General features: G+C 35.5%; 10 protein-coding genes across 10 annotated transcripts; 3 read left to right on the top strand and 7 right to left on the bottom strand.

The window, feature by feature from the left end:
• Positions 1-278: 278 nt before the first annotated feature.
• LOC137580972 (U6 snRNA-associated Sm-like protein LSm4) lies at positions 279-1,174 on the bottom strand. Its single transcript, XM_068295121.1, has 4 exons — positions 1,084-1,174; positions 980-1,021; positions 799-897; positions 279-670 (listed from the first exon to the last, which is right to left on the bottom strand). The coding sequence occupies exons 1-4, from the start codon at positions 1,084-1,086 to the stop codon at positions 347-349; spliced, it is 468 nt and encodes a 155-aa protein (XP_068151222.1). The 5' UTR covers positions 1,087-1,174; the 3' UTR covers positions 279-346.
• A 54-nt stretch (positions 1,175-1,228) lies between these two features.
• LSm-4 (Like Sm protein 4) lies at positions 1,229-2,208 on the top strand. The gene is made up of 3 exons (XM_068295120.1): positions 1,229-1,571; positions 1,767-1,913; positions 1,978-2,208. The coding sequence occupies exons 1-3, from the start codon at positions 1,273-1,275 to the stop codon at positions 2,147-2,149; spliced, it is 618 nt and encodes a 205-aa protein (XP_068151221.1). The 5' UTR covers positions 1,229-1,272; the 3' UTR covers positions 2,150-2,208.
• A 207-nt stretch (positions 2,209-2,415) lies between these two features.
• Positions 2,416-4,226, bottom strand: LOC137580970 (ER lumen protein-retaining receptor). The gene is made up of 2 exons (XM_068295119.1): positions 4,071-4,226; positions 2,416-3,999 (listed from the first exon to the last, which is right to left on the bottom strand). Exon 2 carries the CDS (start codon positions 3,901-3,903, stop codon positions 3,265-3,267), a length of 639 nt encoding a protein of 212 aa, XP_068151220.1. The 5' UTR covers positions 3,904-3,999; positions 4,071-4,226; the 3' UTR covers positions 2,416-3,264.
• Positions 4,227-5,239: 1,013 nt separating this feature from the next.
• On the bottom strand, positions 5,240-6,307 carry LOC137580902 (ER lumen protein-retaining receptor-like). Its single transcript, XM_068295049.1, has 2 exons — positions 5,699-6,307; positions 5,240-5,629 (listed from the first exon to the last, which is right to left on the bottom strand). The coding sequence occupies exons 1-2, from the start codon at positions 6,267-6,269 to the stop codon at positions 5,433-5,435; spliced, it is 768 nt and encodes a 255-aa protein (XP_068151150.1). The 5' UTR covers positions 6,270-6,307; the 3' UTR covers positions 5,240-5,432.
• Positions 6,308-6,894: 587 nt separating this feature from the next.
• On the bottom strand, positions 6,895-8,365 carry SmB (small ribonucleoprotein particle protein SmB). Its single transcript, XM_068294861.1, has 2 exons — positions 8,227-8,365; positions 6,895-7,550 (listed from the first exon to the last, which is right to left on the bottom strand). Exons 1-2 carry the CDS (start codon positions 8,227-8,229, stop codon positions 6,954-6,956), a joined length of 600 nt encoding a protein of 199 aa, XP_068150962.1. The 5' UTR covers positions 8,230-8,365; the 3' UTR covers positions 6,895-6,953.
• Positions 8,366-8,483: 118 nt separating this feature from the next.
• Positions 8,484-10,800, top strand: Wdfy2 (WD repeat and FYVE domain containing 2). Its single transcript, XM_068294389.1, has 7 exons — positions 8,484-8,645; positions 8,831-9,043; positions 9,124-9,471; positions 9,528-9,640; positions 9,710-9,836; positions 9,906-10,102; positions 10,162-10,800. Exons 2-7 carry the CDS (start codon positions 8,871-8,873, stop codon positions 10,440-10,442), a joined length of 1,239 nt encoding a protein of 412 aa, XP_068150490.1. The 5' UTR covers positions 8,484-8,645; positions 8,831-8,870; the 3' UTR covers positions 10,443-10,800.
• Positions 10,651-20,603, bottom strand: Ir31a (Ionotropic receptor 31a). Its single transcript, XM_068294943.1, has 6 exons — positions 20,515-20,603; positions 19,890-20,389; positions 19,029-19,814; positions 18,687-18,973; positions 18,500-18,631; positions 10,651-10,696 (listed from the first exon to the last, which is right to left on the bottom strand). The coding sequence occupies exons 1-6, from the start codon at positions 20,594-20,596 to the stop codon at positions 10,651-10,653; spliced, it is 1,833 nt and encodes a 610-aa protein (XP_068151044.1). The 5' UTR covers positions 20,597-20,603.
• Positions 11,037-14,069, bottom strand: TBC1D16 (TBC1 domain family member 16). Its single transcript, XM_068294388.1, has 3 exons — positions 13,077-14,069; positions 12,457-13,017; positions 11,037-12,390 (listed from the first exon to the last, which is right to left on the bottom strand). Exons 1-3 carry the CDS (start codon positions 14,049-14,051, stop codon positions 11,767-11,769), a joined length of 2,160 nt encoding a protein of 719 aa, XP_068150489.1. The 5' UTR covers positions 14,052-14,069; the 3' UTR covers positions 11,037-11,766.
• Positions 14,091-16,568, bottom strand: TfIIB (transcription factor IIB). Its single transcript, XM_068294390.1, has 4 exons — positions 16,417-16,568; positions 15,621-16,032; positions 15,329-15,563; positions 14,091-15,183 (listed from the first exon to the last, which is right to left on the bottom strand). The coding sequence occupies exons 1-4, from the start codon at positions 16,431-16,433 to the stop codon at positions 14,900-14,902; spliced, it is 948 nt and encodes a 315-aa protein (XP_068150491.1). The 5' UTR covers positions 16,434-16,568; the 3' UTR covers positions 14,091-14,899.
• STUB1 (STIP1 homology and U-box containing protein 1) lies at positions 16,787-18,318 on the top strand. The gene is made up of 6 exons (XM_068294391.1): positions 16,787-17,059; positions 17,122-17,320; positions 17,393-17,534; positions 17,606-17,711; positions 17,824-17,880; positions 17,938-18,318. The coding sequence occupies exons 1-6, from the start codon at positions 16,937-16,939 to the stop codon at positions 18,178-18,180; spliced, it is 870 nt and encodes a 289-aa protein (XP_068150492.1). The 5' UTR covers positions 16,787-16,936; the 3' UTR covers positions 18,181-18,318.
• Positions 20,604-20,658: the final 55 nt, after the last annotated feature.

Here is a 20,658-nt window from a genome sequence, read left to right as displayed (position 1 = left end):
TGTAAATAAAAGCCTTGAGTTTTATGTCTCATTAGGTTTTTTTCCAAACAAAAGAGATGCATTGACAACTATTTACTTACTTTGATTTTCAATAACACTCACAGTAAGCATATTTCTTTATCAGTATTGACATTAGATTTAAAAACATGCTTCTCTTATGTATGTACATATGTATATACTTGGTAAATTATGACAAAAATTTGATTTTTCGCACGTTCTAAGGCGATAGGCATTGATTGCCTATATCCCAGTTAAAATAGTTTACCATTGGCAAGGAATTTCAGAAATAATCTTTAAATGTATTTATGCATGTATAAAAGTAATTTGTATAAATCTACTCCAAATACTATTTTCTATTTTTGTTATTCTGAGCAAGAAGCCGATTTCCCTGACCAGAGCCGCCAGAGCGCATTCCTCCATTGCCTAGACCAGGGCCGCCGCCTTGTCCACCGCGATTGTTGAAATTATTTCTGTTGCCGCTGCGGACCGCACGCTGATTTTGGTTTTGTTGCGAATTACCACCACGATTTTTGTTAAGCTCCCCACGATTTCGTGACTTGGCTTGTGCATCCTCCTTGACCATATCAATTACTTCATCAGGAATTCGCAAATATTTGATCGTACTCCCACGTATATAGCATTCTGGCATTCGCCAAAACCGATCGCCGTCCTGTCAAATAGAGAATACATTTGAAATTTTTTCTTCAAGATCTTTGTATAGAGGGGTGTCTTTAGAAAGTTCCTATTTAATTAGATTAACCGGCATCTTATCACATTCATTCATGTTCTCATACACACCTTTGAGGTGCAAATGACATCGCGGAGATTTATATTCATCCAGGAATCGCAGCTCACCAAATGTCCATTGTAGGTCTCACCATTCTTTAATTCCACCAACTAAAAAGATTTATTTTACAGAATGAATACAAAATAAATAACTAGAAACAGGCACAAAGACGAGTTAATCAATTTATCTTACCATAGGGTGGCTCTGTGCGGTCTTTAATAGGGACAATGGCAACTGCAGAGAATAAATTCATTGTTACTATCTTTTAACTGTTTTTAACTAAACGTTTATCTTACCATAGCGAAAAAATTCGAAATAACAATATTTACTTATTTACAATTTCGCGTTTTTATGTTCGAGTTGTTTTCACGATCTGCAACATGTTTGAGTTGACCTTACTTTACGTTACGAACATGTTTGAGTTGTATTACCTGCCAGCAATGACAACCCTGTTCAATGGAGAAAAACAATAGATAATAAAAACAATGGATTCTTTTCGAAATAACTTGATAAAAAGCGCACGACCATATGTTGTGTTTGTCCCCCAATTGAATAAATCCGTGCTGCGTGTTTTAATTCAGGTTTCCGTGCATTATATAGAAAACAAAAAGTCATCACCCAATATCTTGGCTCTTGCAATAAACAAATTATCAAATGCAGGACACGAAGTCCCTGAAAATTTCTGTGAATTGTTCACGTTAATTTACACGATAATGCAACATTTTCTTCGTTCAAGTGAAAATAAGGAGCAAGAGTTACGGCAGTGCCTAAAGGAAGATCTGAGGTATATATCTTATGACTCCCACTGGAGTCCCGCAAAGAGTCCAATCAGCTGTGGTGCCTTACTCCTGTTCCAATGTTAGGACTCTTGGTCCAGTTTAGTTTAGTTTTCTAACCACTTAATATTGATATATCTTTGTCCTTTACGCATTACTTAAAATAAAAAAATTTAATATTTTTCTATACTTAAAAATTGTAGCTTCACAGACGAGTGCGTGGATGACATTTGTAAGATCCTCATTAATCACAGGACAATACTGACGAAGAATTTTGCAGAAACCAAAGTGGAGCGAGTAAAAATTAGTGGAGGGCTACAGTGGCGGATAAACCTTTCATTAAGTTCTAGGTAAACTTAAATTTGGATTTGTCATTTGGACGTTGTACTAAAGTTTTATATTTTCCTTATTTAGCATGACAAAATTCGATAATCCAACAATAGTGTTGCACTTTAAATTATCAAATGGAAAGCATCGAACGTTGGAGTTGCCATTGGAAATGTTTCAAAGATTACGTTATAATATTTCGGTTCTATTAAGTGAACTGCAACAGTTGCAGAGTCGATCTATTTTAAAGTCATTTTAAATGTCTATTTAGTGCTGGTTTATGTAAATATGCTAGAAATAAAAAAATGCGCATACAAAGTTACAACTTGTTAACAACTTTTTAGATTCCTGATGAAAATTTTAAAATTATTTTAAGCGCCATTAATCGATATAGTGATATATTAAATATCGATACACTTCAAATTTCTTCCGTTCGCCCGTATTGAATTCAGTTCCTTATTATTTTTGGTGGATTCTTGAGTCTTGAATAGGTATGCAATTGATCCAATGAATAATATAATATAATTACTTATGTAAAAAATTTTTTATTTAAGCCAAAGTTTTAGTTTATGACAAAATTTAATTCGGAATATCGCTGCGCTCCATTCACTTTCCTCAATTGAATGTTATTCTACTTTTCTAAAGATATACATCTGTTACAGATTTATTTTCAACTCAGTTGAAATAAATTACTGAGAATATGATAGAATATTATTTTTAATATCGGTGAAAAAATAAATTGCTGTTAAATTAACCCGATTCGGCATTAGATTGATCCTCATATCGCAAAATCAGCAAATTCAGTTCTAATCTGTAATATTAATGTGGTATTCATACATTGCATTGGGAGGACAATTTGAAAACTGTATGGATTCCAAAAACAGGGGAACTGAAGCATTAATTTAACCTTGACATTTCGAAGTTAGAATCCGATATGGTTTATTACTCTTTAGGATGAATATTATGAATTCGGTTTTTTAACTTAAAAATTGGGAAGTTTGCATTTAAAATTTACTGATCTTAACCCGCTAAGAACAAATGTGTATTGTGTATTTATGTATTTACTTGGTTTATCTTTATGTATCCTTTTGTCGTTGTTGGTTTTGCATTGCAATGTTGATGACGAAGTGGGTTTTTATATCCTTACTGTTCAATAAACTAATTTACAACACAAAATTATCTTCTCTCTCAATATATATGTATGTACTTGCATGTATATCTTCAGTTATATAATATAAGAACTAATAATAACGCTTTGCTCGGCGATCCTTGCATGTGCATCGTTCGTATTTGGACTTATGATATTAAACTCATCCTTCTGATTGCCTCTAAAATGACGATGCTTAGGGAATTGTGGACGCTGTCGCTCTGCACTTATGCCGGCAGCTGTAGCTTCTTGCCTTTGAGCACTTTGGTAATGTATAGATAGAAGAAATCGCAATACAGAATGGTCTGAACGATTCCAGCGAAGATCGCAATCAAGTCATAGTGAGACTCCACCATAAAACGATACACCCAGTTCAGCAAGTAGAGTGCACGGTAGGAGCCAAGGGCGAACAAATAATGACTCGTTATAGATTCAGCCTCTCCGGTCTTGCTAACCAAAAACAGTTGCGGCAGTATGGCAACCGATTCCAAATAAATGGAAAACGTCCAAAGCAACTCCATAACGGTGAACTCGTGATTTATAACTAGGGAGAGCAGGGCGCAGGGTATGAGCAGGAACTCAACCCGGAATGAGTCGTGATTATGATCATAGGTCGCCTTAAACTTCACATACATCAAATAAACTGTTGCTCCAGATGTGGCCAGGAAGAGCACCTTCATCACCGAATTGTAGAGACTCACGTATGTCGTAAAGAGATCCAAGTAACGTGTCAGATAGACCACTGCGAACAATATCTGCGACTTGCCAGATATGCCGGCACACGACCGGGTCTTCCATATTTTCAGTAATAATATTATAATGGCAAACACATGAGACAAGTCTCCGGCAAACCGAAAGATATTCATTCTGGAAGCGGATACGTATTGGACGATGTTTTTATTTTAGCTTGATTACGATGTTCTCTCGAGTTTTCCCTCTCACTCTTGCTCCTTCGTACACACCTGCGTGAAAACAGAAAAAACCAAATTTGTTAAAAAGTTTCTGCCGTGTCGACTATTTTATTTGAACATACGTTTTCAAAGTTTTGTTTAATTTTCACTTTTGTATGTACATTTACTGCCAACGAGCTAAAAAAAAAACTTTTCGGCTTCACCGCCTTCTCGCCAAGCTTCTACGTAGAATGTCAGCACAAAGAGACAGAGAGAGAAGCAAAGAGAGCAAAGTGACGTGGCCGCATATGAACAACTGAGTCGTGGATTGGAACTTATTGTTTATTGACAAAACAGGGCTGCAGTATTTATTAATATTCTCTATGACTTACACGGGTCCGACAACTCGCAATTGGCTCAATTTATTAGTTGTATTTTGTTAATATTTAAGAACCATTTACATCGACAAACAGCGTAAGATTACACATTTAGATTTATGTACATGAGCAAGATTAAACACATATTTACACAATTAAATACATATGTAGATACTTATCTACTCAACTATAACACGATTGCTGTGTAAAACTCGATGGGTGGTAAATTAATAAATCGAAATGCCAGAATCGTAACGTATTACAAGTTATAGTTTAATATTATGGTAATGGAAAATAATGGCCAACTATATCATTTATATAGAGAAATTATTTGAAAATAAGAACTCTAACAAAAGAGCCTAAATGTATTCAAAGCGACAGTCAGGCAATCAGTTTCCTAGAAATGTTTCGAATATACATATGAGGCTAAAAATTGATAACAGTATTTTTTTCTATTCTTGGGAATGCCGAGTCAATTTTTCATTACAATTGTACTCACCCTATATTGACCTTTCTGATAATAGTAAAAAAATCAAATTTTCTGGTGAATTTATAGTTAATCAAGTACAATAATTTTATAAGATTTTTGCGAAGAAAACAAAATAAATTTTAAGTTTGTGAGGAAAAATTGCAATATTACTTATACATAATATTATTTATGTATTCTTTTTTTACACAAGCCGAGCTTTGAGTTAAATACATATATACAAATGTATTCGCAACAGAGGCGGAAGAAGGCGGGCCAAAAATTTGAAACAACCGTCAATACCAAATTGGGTGATCTTGGTGTTTATGCAGACGTACATGACTATATCGGCTGATCAAAAAAAAATAAATTTATAAAAGAAATTACAAACCTAAACAAATACTAAGTAATAAATGTACATATATCTGAAAACCATTCAGAACTGAAGTTGTTTAAAATTATACATACATTTTTGCTGTCGAATGGAAAGTTTTATTTTGCTTCAAAAACACTCCTTTGTTGAGTATACATACATATAAGATAGTTTCTACATTTAAAGAACCTTTCAGAAGATTACAATAGTATAATAAATGTTAGTAAAAAATAAAATAAACTGCAGCCACAAGCATCATGGTTGGAGAATGTTCTTCCAGCGTTAAAGATTATTCCTCGTTAGGAGCAGTTGTTGAAGGAATGGCAACTTTCACGAGTTTGTGCACTTCAGCTGGACCATTACTAATACCCGGAGGTGGGATCCACTTTGGCTCGAGAGGACTTTCCTTTTTCGGAGACTGTGGTTCATTTTCTTTATCGTTAACATCAATATTCACACCGCGCAATAGGAAGAAACCAAGTACATCTGTTTTTTTTTTTTTTTTTTTTGATTTTTTATAGTTATTAAATTTAAAAAATAAAATTATGTACTTACATATAATTGTCTGTACTATTCCAGCGAAGATCGCAATCAGATCATAATGCGACTCCACTATGTAGCGATAAACCCAGTTTATCAAGTAAATGGCTCGGTAAGAGCCAAAAGCAATCAAATAATGAATCATAAATTTTTCGATCTCTCCTGACTTCTTGACCATAAACAGCTGTGGTACAATGGCAACCGATTCCAAATAGATTGAAAATGTCCAGAACACTTCCTCTACGGTATTCTCATGATTTATAACCAAGGAGAGAACGGCGCAAGGCAGCAGTAATAACTCAATGCGAAATAAGTCAAGATCGTGTTCATAGGTTTTTTTGTAATGAACGTAAATCAAGAAGACCGTAATTCCAGATGTGGCCACAAAGAGCACCTTCAACACCGAATTGTAAAGGCTCACGTACGTCGTAAAAAGATCCAAATAACGCGTTACATAGACCAGTGCAAACAGTATCTGCGATTTGCCAGATATTCCGGCACAAGAACGCGTCTTCCATATTTTCAGTAATAATATGGCAATGGCAAACACATGCGTCAAGTCTCCAGCAAACCGAAAGATATTCATTCTGGAATCGAAGTGATGTGCTTAGTGCGCAAGTCGACTAAGCTTTGATACTTAATAAAATATTGCCTTCGATATTCACATATATATAATTATACATAGATACGTATGTGTATGTAAAAGTAGCGCGATATCATTAATCGATGAGTGTTTAAACAGGTACATTCATTTTGTTTAGACGTGTGCAAAGCATAAAAAGTATCTCCGGCCATATAAAGAACAGAATATATACAATATCCTGCAGGCGTTGAAAGTCTCGGATATATTAAAATCGAGACACTATTTTATACAGCATTCATTGTTCCAAAATGGAAATTTCTTATTTTCTAGGCAAATTTTACTGTTCGTATTTGCCAAATTGTAATTATTAAGTTTGTAAGACATTCTGCTGTGTACATTGAACTCTTTATAAAATAGGTTTTCCACTTTTGGTAGAAAAGGAGTAGAAAGAACATTTGTAAGGGTATACAAAATGCGTGATAGTCGTAGTTAGTCTAAGTGCATCTTATTGCTAGTGGTGTAAAGAAAAAATGCATCAACTATCGATGCCATTTTTGCGATATTTCTTAAACTTTAACGTTTTTTTGTAGACCATTTGACAAATTTGTTTATACAATGAAAAACATAGTTAATTTATAAAGTGAATTTTTTATTTCCTAAATATATGTATATGTAGAAAGATTGTTTTTAATAGCCACCCCTTCCTGGCGGTGGAGCACCCCGCATCATGCTTGGTGGTGGACCTCTCATTGGTGGTGGGGCTCCACGGCCAAGACCTCCAGGCATGGTGGGAATGCCACCGGGAATCATTCCTGGAGGTGGTGCTCCCATCATTGGAGCCCTTGGCACACCTCGCCCCATAGGCGCCATATGTTGCTGAGCGGGACCTCCGACTCCTCTAACTGGACCCTGCAATCCGGCTGGAACCGCTGATATATTCATTGGTACACCTCGTCCAGCTACACGACCGATTCCAGGACCCGGAGCTGCTCCAGGAATTGGAACACGGGGAAGTCCCTCTTCCGGAGGTGGTGGTCCTTCTACTGTCAGTGATACAATATTCTCACCCCGCAACAGGACAAATCCTAATACACGTTTTTCCTCGCGTTCCGGAACTTTAGAGTTTTTAGATCTGATCTTACGGAATTCCTCACAGTCACCCAAAATGAGGTTCATGTGCTTGTCGAAAGCCTTAAAAGTTCCAATGAACGTACGAGAATCTTGTAAAACGATTCGCACCCGATAATTCAGGTGCTGAATCATTTTATTATTCTTTCCAATAGTCTGAAAGAAAAATAATTAAAATTAATCACAAAAGAATCAACCAAGTATTTTCTGAAAATTTCAAAGTAAAATTATGTGTACGCCTATAAAACACTGCGTTTCTTGGAAATCCTTTAGTCCCTGTTTTATAAGGAAATGTCTAAAAACTTACAGAGGCACGAAGGTTTCTAAATGAAAGGAATAAAAAGAGGAGTAGTATTCGAACCTGGGCTAGCTACCAGGAAGCAAAGCTGCCTGGCAGAATCCGAAAAGTTCCTTGCACGAATTCTAGTATGGTAGAGAGTAGTTTTGATGCGATAAAAAAGGAATCCTGTCTTGAGTTTTTGACACTTCAAAGTGGATCACTGTACACATGTTTATATGTACATACATATGTACACACACTTACACCTTGATTGTTTACATTTATAAAATTGTTTAAACGTCTATTTTTTTAACTGCTACATAGGCCGTAAATAATTAATATTATGCATTATGTATGTACATATGTTTGTATGTCTAAGCATATGTATGTACATTTAAACATCCATACATATGTACATATGTACATACATACGTACATCCATACGTATAAACGCAGGCATGGATGCGAGGCATCACACTAACATTACCGGTCGATTTACAAGTTGCAAACATTAAATAAATAAATTCACCAAAGATTCCCGATTGTACTTACCATTTTGTTATATTATTTACCGCACAAACAGCTTATTCTTCAGTTTTAATACAGACCGGCGAAACCAGCAAACAAGCCTCGAAAAAAAACACACCAGGTTCCGACTTTTGGAGCGAACGAAAAGAACTGGTTTACTGGTGTGAACGACTAAACTGAGTTTCTAGTTCTTTTACGATAATTATTTAAAATTATTTTATTCATTTACTTGAACTAGTTCTCACCATTTCACAGAAGTCTACTTATGTATATATCGATAAATTGATACAAATTGAACAGCCCCTAAAATCTCATCGGGTCCTCAACAATTAATAATTACTATATACGTGTTCATAAGTGTTTTTTTTTTTTAGGATTGTGAACACAGATAATTTTTTATTTCGTTCCGTTGCCATTTACCATTTCGGATTGTATTGAGAGAGGTTTGTGAAAGTTTTGTTTTATGGGGAGAGCGCAGCTCACATCTCTATAGTTAGCGACTCTTTGTGTATGCAATAACAATCAACATTTTTGCTGCGCTGACTGTGATTCATATATGTACGCAAAGTTTAACACTACAAATTTTGGTTAACACCCCCAAGTTTTTCGTTTAATGTATATAAATTAGTGCACACGAAATTCGTCAAAAGGGAAATCTATAACATCATATGACCAGTATGGCAGCCGAAATAAAACCAGCACAGCGTAACAACGATCGCTTTCGATTTAGTACCTCCAAGAAGCCGGAGTTGTTGGGCAAATTGGAAGGAAGTGGTGATGATGTGAATGCAGCCATACTGATACCCGGAGAGAATGGAGTGATAAGCGTTTCAGATGATAAGTGAGTCTTATCATTCAATTTGAAAAAAAAAAAAAAAAAATAAACTGCTTAATTGCAATATAATCTTATTGTCCTTACAGAACAGTCCGGGTGTGGCTTAAGCGAGATTCTGGCCAATATTGGCCAAGTATTTGTCAATATATGCCATCTGGCTGCTCGGCTATTGAATATGTTCAAGACTCTAGAGTTCTATACGTTGGACAGGATAACGGTACCGTGACTCAATATACACTCTCTGAAGACTGCAATCGCTTGTCATTTGTGCGTGACTATTTGTCGCATCAGGGGCGCGTTGTAGCTGTAGTCTTCTCCAAGACACATAATTGGGTGTTGTCAGCAGGAAAAGATAAACAGTTTTCCTATCATTGTACAGCAAGTGGCACAAGAGTGGGCGGATACAGCTTTGAGACACCGTGCACAGCCCTGCAGTAAGTAATAAAATATATATTAATGGGAAAATAACTACTATTCTATTTAAATTTAGATTTGATGCACTTGCTAAATATGCTTTTGTGGGGGATAATGCTGGTCAAATAACCATGCTGCGTTGCGATGTTCAGGGAGTCCAACTTATCACCACTTTCAAAGGTCACACTGGTGAGTCAATATATGTATATAAATAGAGATTAATTCTTATTTAAATTAAATAACTTATATATTTTACAGCTGGTATACGTTGCTTGCGATGGGTTGAGGGACCACAGTTATTATTTAGCGGTGCTTGCGATCAGTCTGTTATTGTCTGGGATGTCGGAGGCAAGCGTGGCACCATTTATGAGCTTCAAGGCCACAGGTATTCGGATACTCCTAACTATAAATTAATTTTGCTTTTGGTTGGTTGTTAATGCTTTTTTATTTTTAGCAACAAAGTTTCTGCTCTTGCATATGCCAATCAAACCCAACAGCTTATCAGTTGCGGTGAAGATTCAGTTGTTGTGTTTTGGGAAATGAATGCCATGAGAAAGGAAGTACCAGGTTGGGTCGAGTCTAATAATTGTCAGCTATGTTCTCGACCATTCTTTTGGAACTTCCGTTCCATGATGGATCAGAAGCAATTGGGTGCGTACATTTTGGTTCATTACTCAAAGTGGTTCGAACCAATGTCTGCTTTTTTTTAGGCATTCGGCAACATCATTGTCGTCATTGCGGCAAAGCTGTATGCGATACTTGCTCTACAAACCGTATTAATATACCAATAATGGGATTTGAATTTGATGTTCGCTGCTGCGATCCCTGCTTCAAACAGCTACAAACAGTAGAGCGTCCTTCGTTAGCATCTTTCCATGATGCCAAACATTCGATTGTGCACATGGATCTCGATGAGGATCGAAAACGTCTTTTGACTGTTGGTCAGGACAGGCTGATTAAAGTGTGGGATCTCTCTACGATTTGGGTGTAACAGCTGATTCACAGTGAATTTTGCTTCAATGTTCCGGATTCTTAAACTAAATCAAAAAAAAAAAAAAAAATTAAAAAAACAAGAAACACACATTGTTTACAACAGAACTGGCAAATCCCCAAAAATATGGATCTAAATGGAAAACGGCATTCAATGTTTGAAAGATAAATGAATACGTGGCCGAATCATGATTCCAAAATATTTATATTTAATGTAAAACATTTGCATACTGATGTATGTTACGTATATTTACACTATTTAGATTAATTTCATCAGATTGAAGATGATGTAAAACATAAAAATCCATCGATATTAATAAACCCCGATTGTTGGTATCAATCAATATAAATATCATAAATTTGCTTGTTCTCATCTTTTGTTGGCTTAAAATCAATGAATATCGGAACTAAAAACACTTCGAAAGAATCTACTTTCAGATTATTAGAAAGGATAAAAGAAATCCAACAAAAAGTTGGTTATTAACCTTAATCAGTTTTCCAAGCGTTGCACAACATTTCAACTTACCTTTATATCGTGCGAAACACTGCGTAATAAAGACTTAAATCAATTTTAACAAACCGTTGAACACCAAAGCAAAATGTTCATATATTTTTATTAATAATGTATATAATTAGCTGCTGATGACTTATTTATTTACTTTATAGGCAATCGATAATTTATAGTTTTAATAGCGCAGATGCATAAATATATATATTGTCTATTTGAAATTGGTTCAGAAACAAATTTTCATAGTTGTGGAAAAAAAAAAAATCATACACAATTTTCTTTTATTTTCCCCTTCATAATTTTATATTTTTGGTTTTAGTTTAATTTTTTAAATTATATTCCAACCAATTTAATACAATAGAAGCAACATTAAAAAAGTAATAAAAAAAAAAGGCTTAAAGAAAATGTTAATGGTTTAGACCAGGAATCGGTCAAAACTTAAGGCTCTTTTGTGGTTTTAAAGTACGTTTTAGCACAGATATTATATTACTGAGAGAATTACATATAAAGTATACAAATCATCCACATTCTAGCGCATAATCATCTATATTGATAACAAGCCACAACTAGGCTTAAGTATGTATTGAGCGATTATAGATATATGCGTTATGTATGTATGTATGTACAATAAGCCTTTATATTTTCTAGCATAATTTCAATAACCAATTTAAAAACTGGGAGTAGTAGTAGTTGTTGTTCCATAAACATTGTTCTGCTAGTTGACTATATTCCGCGTGCACAAAAAAGGGAGCAAAAAAAATTGGTATGCATATTTCTTAGCAATCACATTTACATAAGTTAAGCAAAACCAAAGCATCTAATCAATGGCCAAGGAGCATTTCTCATCGTCGGTATGGCCAATACATTCAAGCGCCGGTCTATGCTCTGAATCCCACATGCCTGGACCACATCGTTTACACAGTCCACTCAAGGTGCATGGAATCTTTGGTAGTTGCCGATATTGATGCAATAAGCCGCGTGCCTTGCGTAAAATCAATTGTCCATCCATATACATAGCCAGCGAACTAAAGTGCAACAACATCTCGTCCGCACGCAAATTCTGAGCAATCACATCATCGGCATAGACAGCAATAATGGCAAGGCAAAGGAATAAATGAAAGTAATCAGTGAGATAATTTGACCAGCAAGCTTCCCACATTCGAATGACTACAGCCTCGGTGAATTCTCGTTTAAAGCACAGCAAAAGCCATCGATGGCAAAAGAGTAACTCCATAGCGTCGTTGTGTTGTTGCAAGTGTGCGTAAAAACGCGGCAGCATCAGCCTTATCAACTCACGCAGATATCTTAGATTATGGTCCACATCGTTGTCCGTGGGTGTGCACACAAAGAATGCCCTCTGCATTAGACCAACAAAACACCAGAATGTTTCCGATTCATTTTGCACTTCGCATAGGACGGGAGCTAATAAATCACTCATTCCCTGGAAAAAAAAAAAATTAATATTAATCCTAATCTATGCATGAATATATTTTGTGAGAGAGCGCACCTGCGAGTAAGATAAACCGGTATTGTAAATTGCGAAATTTAATAGAATATTTTTCATAACTTCTGTATTGGGATTATCATCGCCACAAAAGAATGGATTGGTACGATCGGTTCGAACAACATCTTTCTCTACCACACATTGAACAGTTTTCCAAAAGTGAACCTGCTGTTCTGGTGACATTGAGTAGAGTCGTTTTCGGGTAATTTCCTCATATTCTTGTCGCTTGATATCCATTAGGACAGCCCGATCCTCAAATGTGGATGAGAATGAATAACATTTCAATAAAAATGGCCACACTGTCTTGCGAAGGCTCTTCTCAAGGCCTCCAAAGAAGACACATTTGCGTAAAAGCAAATCGTCTTCGATTTGACCCTTCTCGTTCAACAATGTGCCATAAAAGAAGTTTGTAGTAATTTTTTTCACATTGCCTTCATCGGGATGCATTTCGGACTTCTTGACTTCCGGACGACAGACCATAAAATGACGATACGGCAAATTAAGTTTCTCCTGACCAGGCGCCAAGGTAATGTTGTGAAGAAAACAATGCCACTGATGCAAAACCTGCAATTCACACCAAAAATGAATAACTTTTCTTAGATTCTTAAATATATTAACCATACCTGTGCCAAATGATCAAGCCCTCCATAATGAAAATGTAGTATTTTATATTGCGACTCACGAGAGGCTATCACCAACTGACCAGAGGTGCAATTGTCATCGTTAAAGAATAAGCGGAGAGAGCGCATTTGACTCAAGTCCACCGAGAATCGTCGACACTTCATAATGGCCTTGCGACGCACAGTTGGTGTTGTATTGGCACTGTCTGGGAAATCCAAATTGTGCTTAAAAGCCAACAGCTCTGGCGTCATCCAGTTGGGATTGTTGTCATCCGATGCCACTGAACCGTCTGAGTTTAATTGTTTCTGAACTCCACCTCCTCCTCCGGTCAAACAATCGTTTTCACGATCTGGTGTTATTGTTATGCAATTGAATGATTGGGATATATTGCTGTTCTCAATCTGCGGATTCGAGATGGTTATATTCACAGATGTTATTGGATTCTTTTTCAGCAGCACAGCCAAGTCATCTATAGAAGCGCTTTGTCCTCCCAGCAATGGCTGCAGCTCATTTTTTAACTCTTGCATCTCAGCCGCACATTCATCCAGGGATCGCTCCGATTCACCCTCTAATTCCAAGGATTTTGGAACACTTGCAATTATTGGAGTACTGTGCGCAAATCCATTACCATGTTCTGATGATAATCGTTTAGCCAGCTGGCAGTGTTCAGCGGCTCCGTCATCCAATGCCGTTGCCGTGCATTTGCACATCTGCACATTTGGTATCCATGTGAGTAGGAGAGTGGGTCGTTTAGCACTATTGTATTGGTCAATAAATGTTTTCGTCGTGCACGTCAAATATCCGGGATAGTGTAGAATATCCGACTCATTTCTTGCCAAAGTTGGTGGATGAATGCAAACATTATTTTTGCAAAATAGTATTTCGTTGTCTTCGTAGGAAATATCGATTTTTTTATCAGACCTTTCGTCGCCAAGTATAAAGTTGGATGCCTTTTTAATAATGTTTCCTATCGGCATTTTATCCAGTTGCTGCTTATTAAATTTTGACGGCTGTAATTTTGCTTAATTTCTCTTTTTTATTATTTTCAGTTAAATTATATGTGTATGTATGTATGTATGTATATATAGAGACTATGCATAAAAAAGCGAAGCGGATTTTGCTCTAATTGAATTTCAATTTTGATTTTTAACAATCCTCATAGGGTAGAGGAGTTAACAAATTCACTACTACCTATAGACTACTAGCTAACAAATCGGCCGATTTCCTTTTTAGTTTACTAAATATTTTGCTTTCTGACATTGACAATGGTCCAGGAACGGAACGAAGAAGCAGTGAAACGCGCACAAGAATTTCAGTTTTAGCGCAGGCGCACTTCTCAAATGGCTTAAAGAAACAGGGTTGTCATTGGATTCGACAAAAATATGTAGTCCGTAGGCAATGGTCAAAGAAAATTGGAAACTATCTTTGCGAAAATTAAAAAAAAAATTGATCTTAAAGTATTTCTATTTATGTGAAAATCGTTGTACACTTTTTTCGTACTCATTTTGAAAAATATTTCATCTTACTTAGCTCTACTACTAAATATTGAGCAGGAACTGCATTTTTGCGGTTATTTAACAAACTAATTTTTATAAAGTTTTACCAAAAGAAGTTACAAAATGAAAATTAAAAAAAACTGGTCACTTTCGGTACTATAAATATTTACACTTCATTGTTTTTTTTTTTTTGTTTTATACATAAAATCGTAAATTCTCATAACTAATGATTATAATGATTATATAAATTTTTTCTTGACGTAGCCACATTTAATTGAATGTGAAAATTATAATTTATAATAAAAAATGTTTTAAATTGGCGAAACGATCTACATTTGTGGCAATTGATCAATTGGTGTAGTAAACTTAAAATCTTCTGGAAATAATTTCGCTGCATGGGGGTACATTAATTTGTAGGACTGCCTAATGGTCACATCAGCGACACCGGCAATATCACCAATTTCCTTTTGGCTCCGCTTGTGCTCGGATGCTTGTGACGCCATGTAAATTGCGGCCGCTGCAACAGATATAGGCGATCGGCCAGGTACAATATCCATTTCGACTGCCTTTTTGGCTATATGTGTGGCAGCACGTTGAACCATATTTGGTAGATCTAAAATTAAAACATTAAATAACATATAATATAAAAATCTTGTATAATTCTTAAAATACACTTAAGAAACAACATATTTGTAATAAATAAAAAATAAAGCCAGCCTATAATAAACTGAAATTATATAAAATTGTAAAGAACCCACCTAAGTTAGCACAAAAACGGCACATAAAATCGGCAGTTGTTATCAAATCCACGCTTGTTTCCAAAGCTTTCAATGTTAATTTAAAGCATCTGCCAATTTCTTTCTTGCTTATTTTGCTGACGGCACATATTTCTTTAAATGTGCGTGGTACTCCTTCCTGGCGGCATGCAATATATAAACAAGCAGATGCCTTGGCATCATTCGAACGACCTTTCAGATTTTTACCATCGTGAACCTACAAAATAAAAGATCATAAAATATATATATTACAAGATAACTTTTTTTTTAATACCTGCTTGAATAGATTATTGGCTCGATCCACAATTGTTTTGGGCAAATTAATGCGATCTGCCATCGATGAAATTTCTTTGAATGCTGATATGAGTGAACGATCTGAACTGCTCATTGTACGACGATTTTGGTATTTAGGAGCACCGAAGGCATCAAACGACGCAGAGCCTGTGCCTGGTCCAATTATGGTTGATAAATCGCCACCACTGAGAAGTGGATTTTCAGGGCCACCGACACGACTTGGATCTACGCCACTCTTCTCATTACTAAATGTTCGCCACTCTGATCCAACATCAATTACGCGATCGCCAACAACCAATCCACACTCGGAGCATATCATGTCGCCAGCTCTGTAATCCTCAATTAACGGTGATTCCGGATGTGCATAGCAGCACACCTTGTTATTGTCAAGTCTGGAAATAGTAAACTTTATTAGTTATCAGATCCACATATACTCATAGAATACACATGTACATATGTAGCAACCCTCGTAAAACTATAAAATAGCTCATCCATGCTTTTTTCGATCATGCATGCACACATACACATATACATATGTACATATGCATAATTTCACAATTGAACGTAATTATTAATTAATATTTGTCAACTTATTAATTAATTTAACAGAATTCAAACAATAAGTGAATGATTGTTTTGTTATAATAGATTGATCTCAATGGTAAGGTCAAATCATTTACATACATGAGTCCACTTTACAAATACATGTGTCCACTTTTTATTCATATTGCTATAAACCAATTGTTGTGTTCAAACACATTTCTCACAGTATTTACCTAGAAGTTGAAGCCATTTATATTTTTTATCTGTGTCTGTTTAATTTATTATTTCCTTCTGTGAATATTTTAGAAAATAATGGTTGCCTTAGAGATGGACAAGCAAACAATAACAAAACTGTTTTATCGATAAGTGCCTGGTTTAGAACAATTAATTGTGAAGCTAGAACATTGCAATTAAATTATTAAATAGTATATCCGGTAGCAAAGTTTTATGTTTCAATTTATATAGCCATTTGGTGTGTAAATGTTATAAAACAATAGATCTATGATGCTGTGGAACCAGATTGTCCCCCTAAACTTGGGCGGCCCTGGAACCATTTTTATTTATCGATTAAAAACGTTGTTTTTGTTTATCGCAAATGTATATATGTATATGTATGTTCATAAATATTATCAGGAGTTGGAAAGCACCTGTTTATGCAAATCCTATAATTTCTCGGGCTTTGGCTGAAACTCAGCTGATTTGTAAATCTTTGCCAATTTTTACACTTTGAAGGAAACAAAAGATACTATCAGCATGACAAGCAAGCACATATATTCCACGACAAATTTATCAGACCTTCAATTAAAGGAGCAGGGCAATTGTTTGTTTGCAGCACGAAAATATGACGATGCGATTAGCTGCTACTCCAAAGCTATTGTAAGTCAACCTTTGAATTGATTGTTCTTTTGTGACCCTTTTACTCCTTTTTTTACGATTAGATAAAAAATCCGACAAATGCTACCTATTTCACAAACCGAGCCCTTTGTAATCTAAAATTAAAACGCTGGGATCTTTGTTGTCAGGATTGTCGGCGGGCGCTTGATATAGATGGGAATCTATTAAAAGGTCATTTTTTCCTGGGGCAAGGTCTCATGGAAATAGACAGTTTCGATGAAGCAATAAAGCATCTCCAACGGGGTAAGAATTGTCACCAATAATGTGTAAAATCTTTTATCAATTATCGCAATAACTGTTACCTTAAACTCTTAGCATACGACTTGTCTAAGGAACAAAAGCAAAATTTCGGAGATGATATCACACTACAATTGCGATTGGCTCGCAAAAAACGTTGGAATGTTATGGAGGAAAAGCGCATACATCAAGAGATTGAACTACAAAGCTATTTGAATCGGTAAACAATAGATGCATTCTAATTCGTATCCATGCTAAACGATCTGTATATAATTTAATTTAATTATTTAGCCTAATCAAAGATGACATGGAGAACCGCCTAGCCAACTTGAAAATAAACGAAAACCTTAATGAAGAGCATCTTAAAGATAAACAACAGGAAATTGAACAGGAATGTGTAAGTGTTTATTTATAATTTATAGAAAGTTTGATAATGCCACAACCTGATTTTCGCTAACTGTAAAGTATATTAAAAATTGGCATCTGTTTTTTTTTTTTTTTTTTTTTAGGATGATCATATCAAAGAACTCAACAATATATTTGCCAAAGTTGATGAACGTCGAAGGGTAAGTACTTTTTCCATTGGTCGATTTTTGTTAGTCATAGTTAATGTATCTTTTTAGAAACGTGATGTTCCTGATTTTCTTTGTGGCAAAATTAGCTTTGAAATTTTAACTGATCCAGTGATAACCCCCTCAGGTATCACATATGAACGTAAAGATATAGAAGAACATTTGCAAAGAGTTGGTCATTTTGATCCTGTTACACGTGTTAAACTCACTCAGGATCAGCTAATACCGAATTTCTCAATGAAAGAAGTTGTTGATTCATTTATTGCCGAAAACGAATGGTCCTTAGATTACTGAGTTTATTTGTTATAATCAGTTCAGCAAAACTAATATATTATAAATTGTAATGAAGTAGCTCCTAATAATTCTGATTGAGAAATATTTACTATAAATATGAAATAAAAAATGTAGACGAGTGCTATATATAAATATGTATTAGATAATGTTTAATTTTGTTCTGCTCTTTGCAAGTTAATACATTTTGTTCGCCACATTTTAGCATAAGCTAACTCCAAGCACAGGATGAATAGAGAAAAGACTATTCCAGCTGAACGAAATTAATGAAATTAATATAATAAATTACATTATATTTGTTTTCTTGTAATTACTTATCAACGTAAAAAATGCTGAGGTCACTCCTGATAAGCTTACTGGGTAAACAGTATACAAGGACTGGCAAGTTGGCTTTTTCATTTGGCGTCGTCTTAGAATCCTCTCTACCAGACCAGTTTCTCGCGCATAACACATTCTGTGAATTAAAACTGAATTGCATTTTACATTGGCCAATTTATGAACGAACTTACGCAGATCTAAAAATTTCTGTATACTGGCTGTTTTTAGGCACTATCCAATTCAATATTTCAACATTCATTAGGCCAGATACTTCACGTAAATCACATATTTCAGTGGCATCAAACAGTTCAGCAATCATTGGATAGGCGTCCACAACTTCACAATGAAAGGCAAAGCCGCCAGTTTTAAGATATGGAACAGCTTCTTCGATATGCGTGTAAATTTGTAAATCATTAGGAGCTCTTGATGATGATAATTTCTTACTAATAAGTCTTTTCACCACAGGATTTTCGCTTTCCTTTTAAATAATAAGTGTATCACAATAGGTCTGCGAAAGATGATAAACCACTTACGCGAAACAAGACTTTGTAGTATCCTATATCTTCAAAAGATAGTTTTAATGGACTCGAAGTAATTTCATCAACTGTAGCAGGTCCTTGATCGGATGAGCTGAGCAATCCACCAACTACATAGGATGTATAATAGTTGTACATAACCAGTGAGAAAAGAAATACAGTGACGACCAAAGAACGGGATGGCATATCCTTAGGAATGGGATCCATTCCCTGCTGGCATGCAGCGCCAAAAGTCTGTAGACTGCGTTCAGACCAATTGATTTTAGTTATTTCTCCTACTCTTGCTAAATTTGTGAATTTCAACAGCTTATTAATCCTACTGGTAATACTTTCAAAGAGGATCCAAGTAAAGTTTATTACAGCCAATGTACCTATGGTAAAGAACCATACATTCTGGCTAAAGGGTGCAAGAAAGTTACCACTTTTTCCATGTGTATCCAAGTCTGGAGTGAAACGATATAAAAACGCTGTCTCAAATTTCCAACTTTGGTGAATGGTATCAAACTCGGCAAATCGGTTAATGCGATTAAAGGCACCGGATGCAGCTATATCTGCCTCATTTCTCATAATAATTCCCAATAGACCAAGGCGAAATGTTGTGTTGCCAAGTCGTCCAGCCCAACCCCTGGAGTTGCGAAAATCAACAGTAAAGTTAAAACGATCCCGTAAAAGTCTCATTAACTCATAATGATATTTTACGAATGCTGCTACTCCAGAATCCTTTTCGGGTCGTGAGAGAATGGCTATGATTTGTTCGTTAGTGGTAATGTCCTCCTGGTCGATCTGTTATTGATGAAAAGCAAAAATTATATATATATTTGTGATATAGCTTTAGTTCACAGTTTTAGTTTTACGTACAACCGATGCTCCTCGTAGCGTTAGACCGTTAAATTGGTTACGATATTCACTGCTTTGTAGTTCGAAAATATCGTTTTTAATATTTAGTCGACTGCTTCGATTATCATTATTCACTATAATAGCTATCAGATTAAGTTCGAGTACCGATTTCAAATGCCGACCTTTGGAATGAACGTCCCACAATAAATATCCATTTTTTGTCCTGTTGACATATGTGATCTGGGCATTTGGGCCAATGTAATCCAATGCAGGCGGCAGAAGATCATCAATTTCTCTATCAATTCCCCATAGTAACCATTGGTACGTTTTGTTGTAATATCTGTATTTAGATGCTTCTGCTAATAGTTCTACAGAAGCGTTACATCCTGTATCTACTATAACAGTTGTCCGAGCAAAGTTATCCTTTGTTAAAACAGTTGGTAATAGAAATGGCTTCCCAATATGTACAGGAAAAACAAATTGATTATATCCCATCAAAGCAAGAGAAGTCTGCAGTAAATCTAAATTGAAACGGCAATTGAACAATCATTATTCTGAAAATTGTCTTTAATACAAGGACATGGAATCCCTTTAAAACTTTACTTCCATTGATTATAAACAGAAGGAAACAATAAAAACCATTTACCATTTTCCGAACACGAAAATACAACTGTATCTTTGGTTTTTGCCAAGTTTACAACAAAGTTTGTAATAACCGACAAATCCATGACTTGGTTTGACACCTGTACTGCACCAACTGTTAGGATTATAACGGAAATAAACAAGTTCT

The sequence above is a fragment of the Drosophila tropicalis genome, unplaced genomic scaffold (assembly GCF_018151085.1).
Source record: "Drosophila tropicalis isolate 14030-0801.00 unplaced genomic scaffold, ASM1815108v1 contig_845, whole genome shotgun sequence".
NCBI classification, from domain to species: domain Eukaryota; kingdom Metazoa; phylum Arthropoda; class Insecta; order Diptera; family Drosophilidae; genus Drosophila; species Drosophila tropicalis.
Note: the sequence above shows the minus strand (reverse complement) of the source record. Positions and strands in the feature narration are given on the sequence as shown.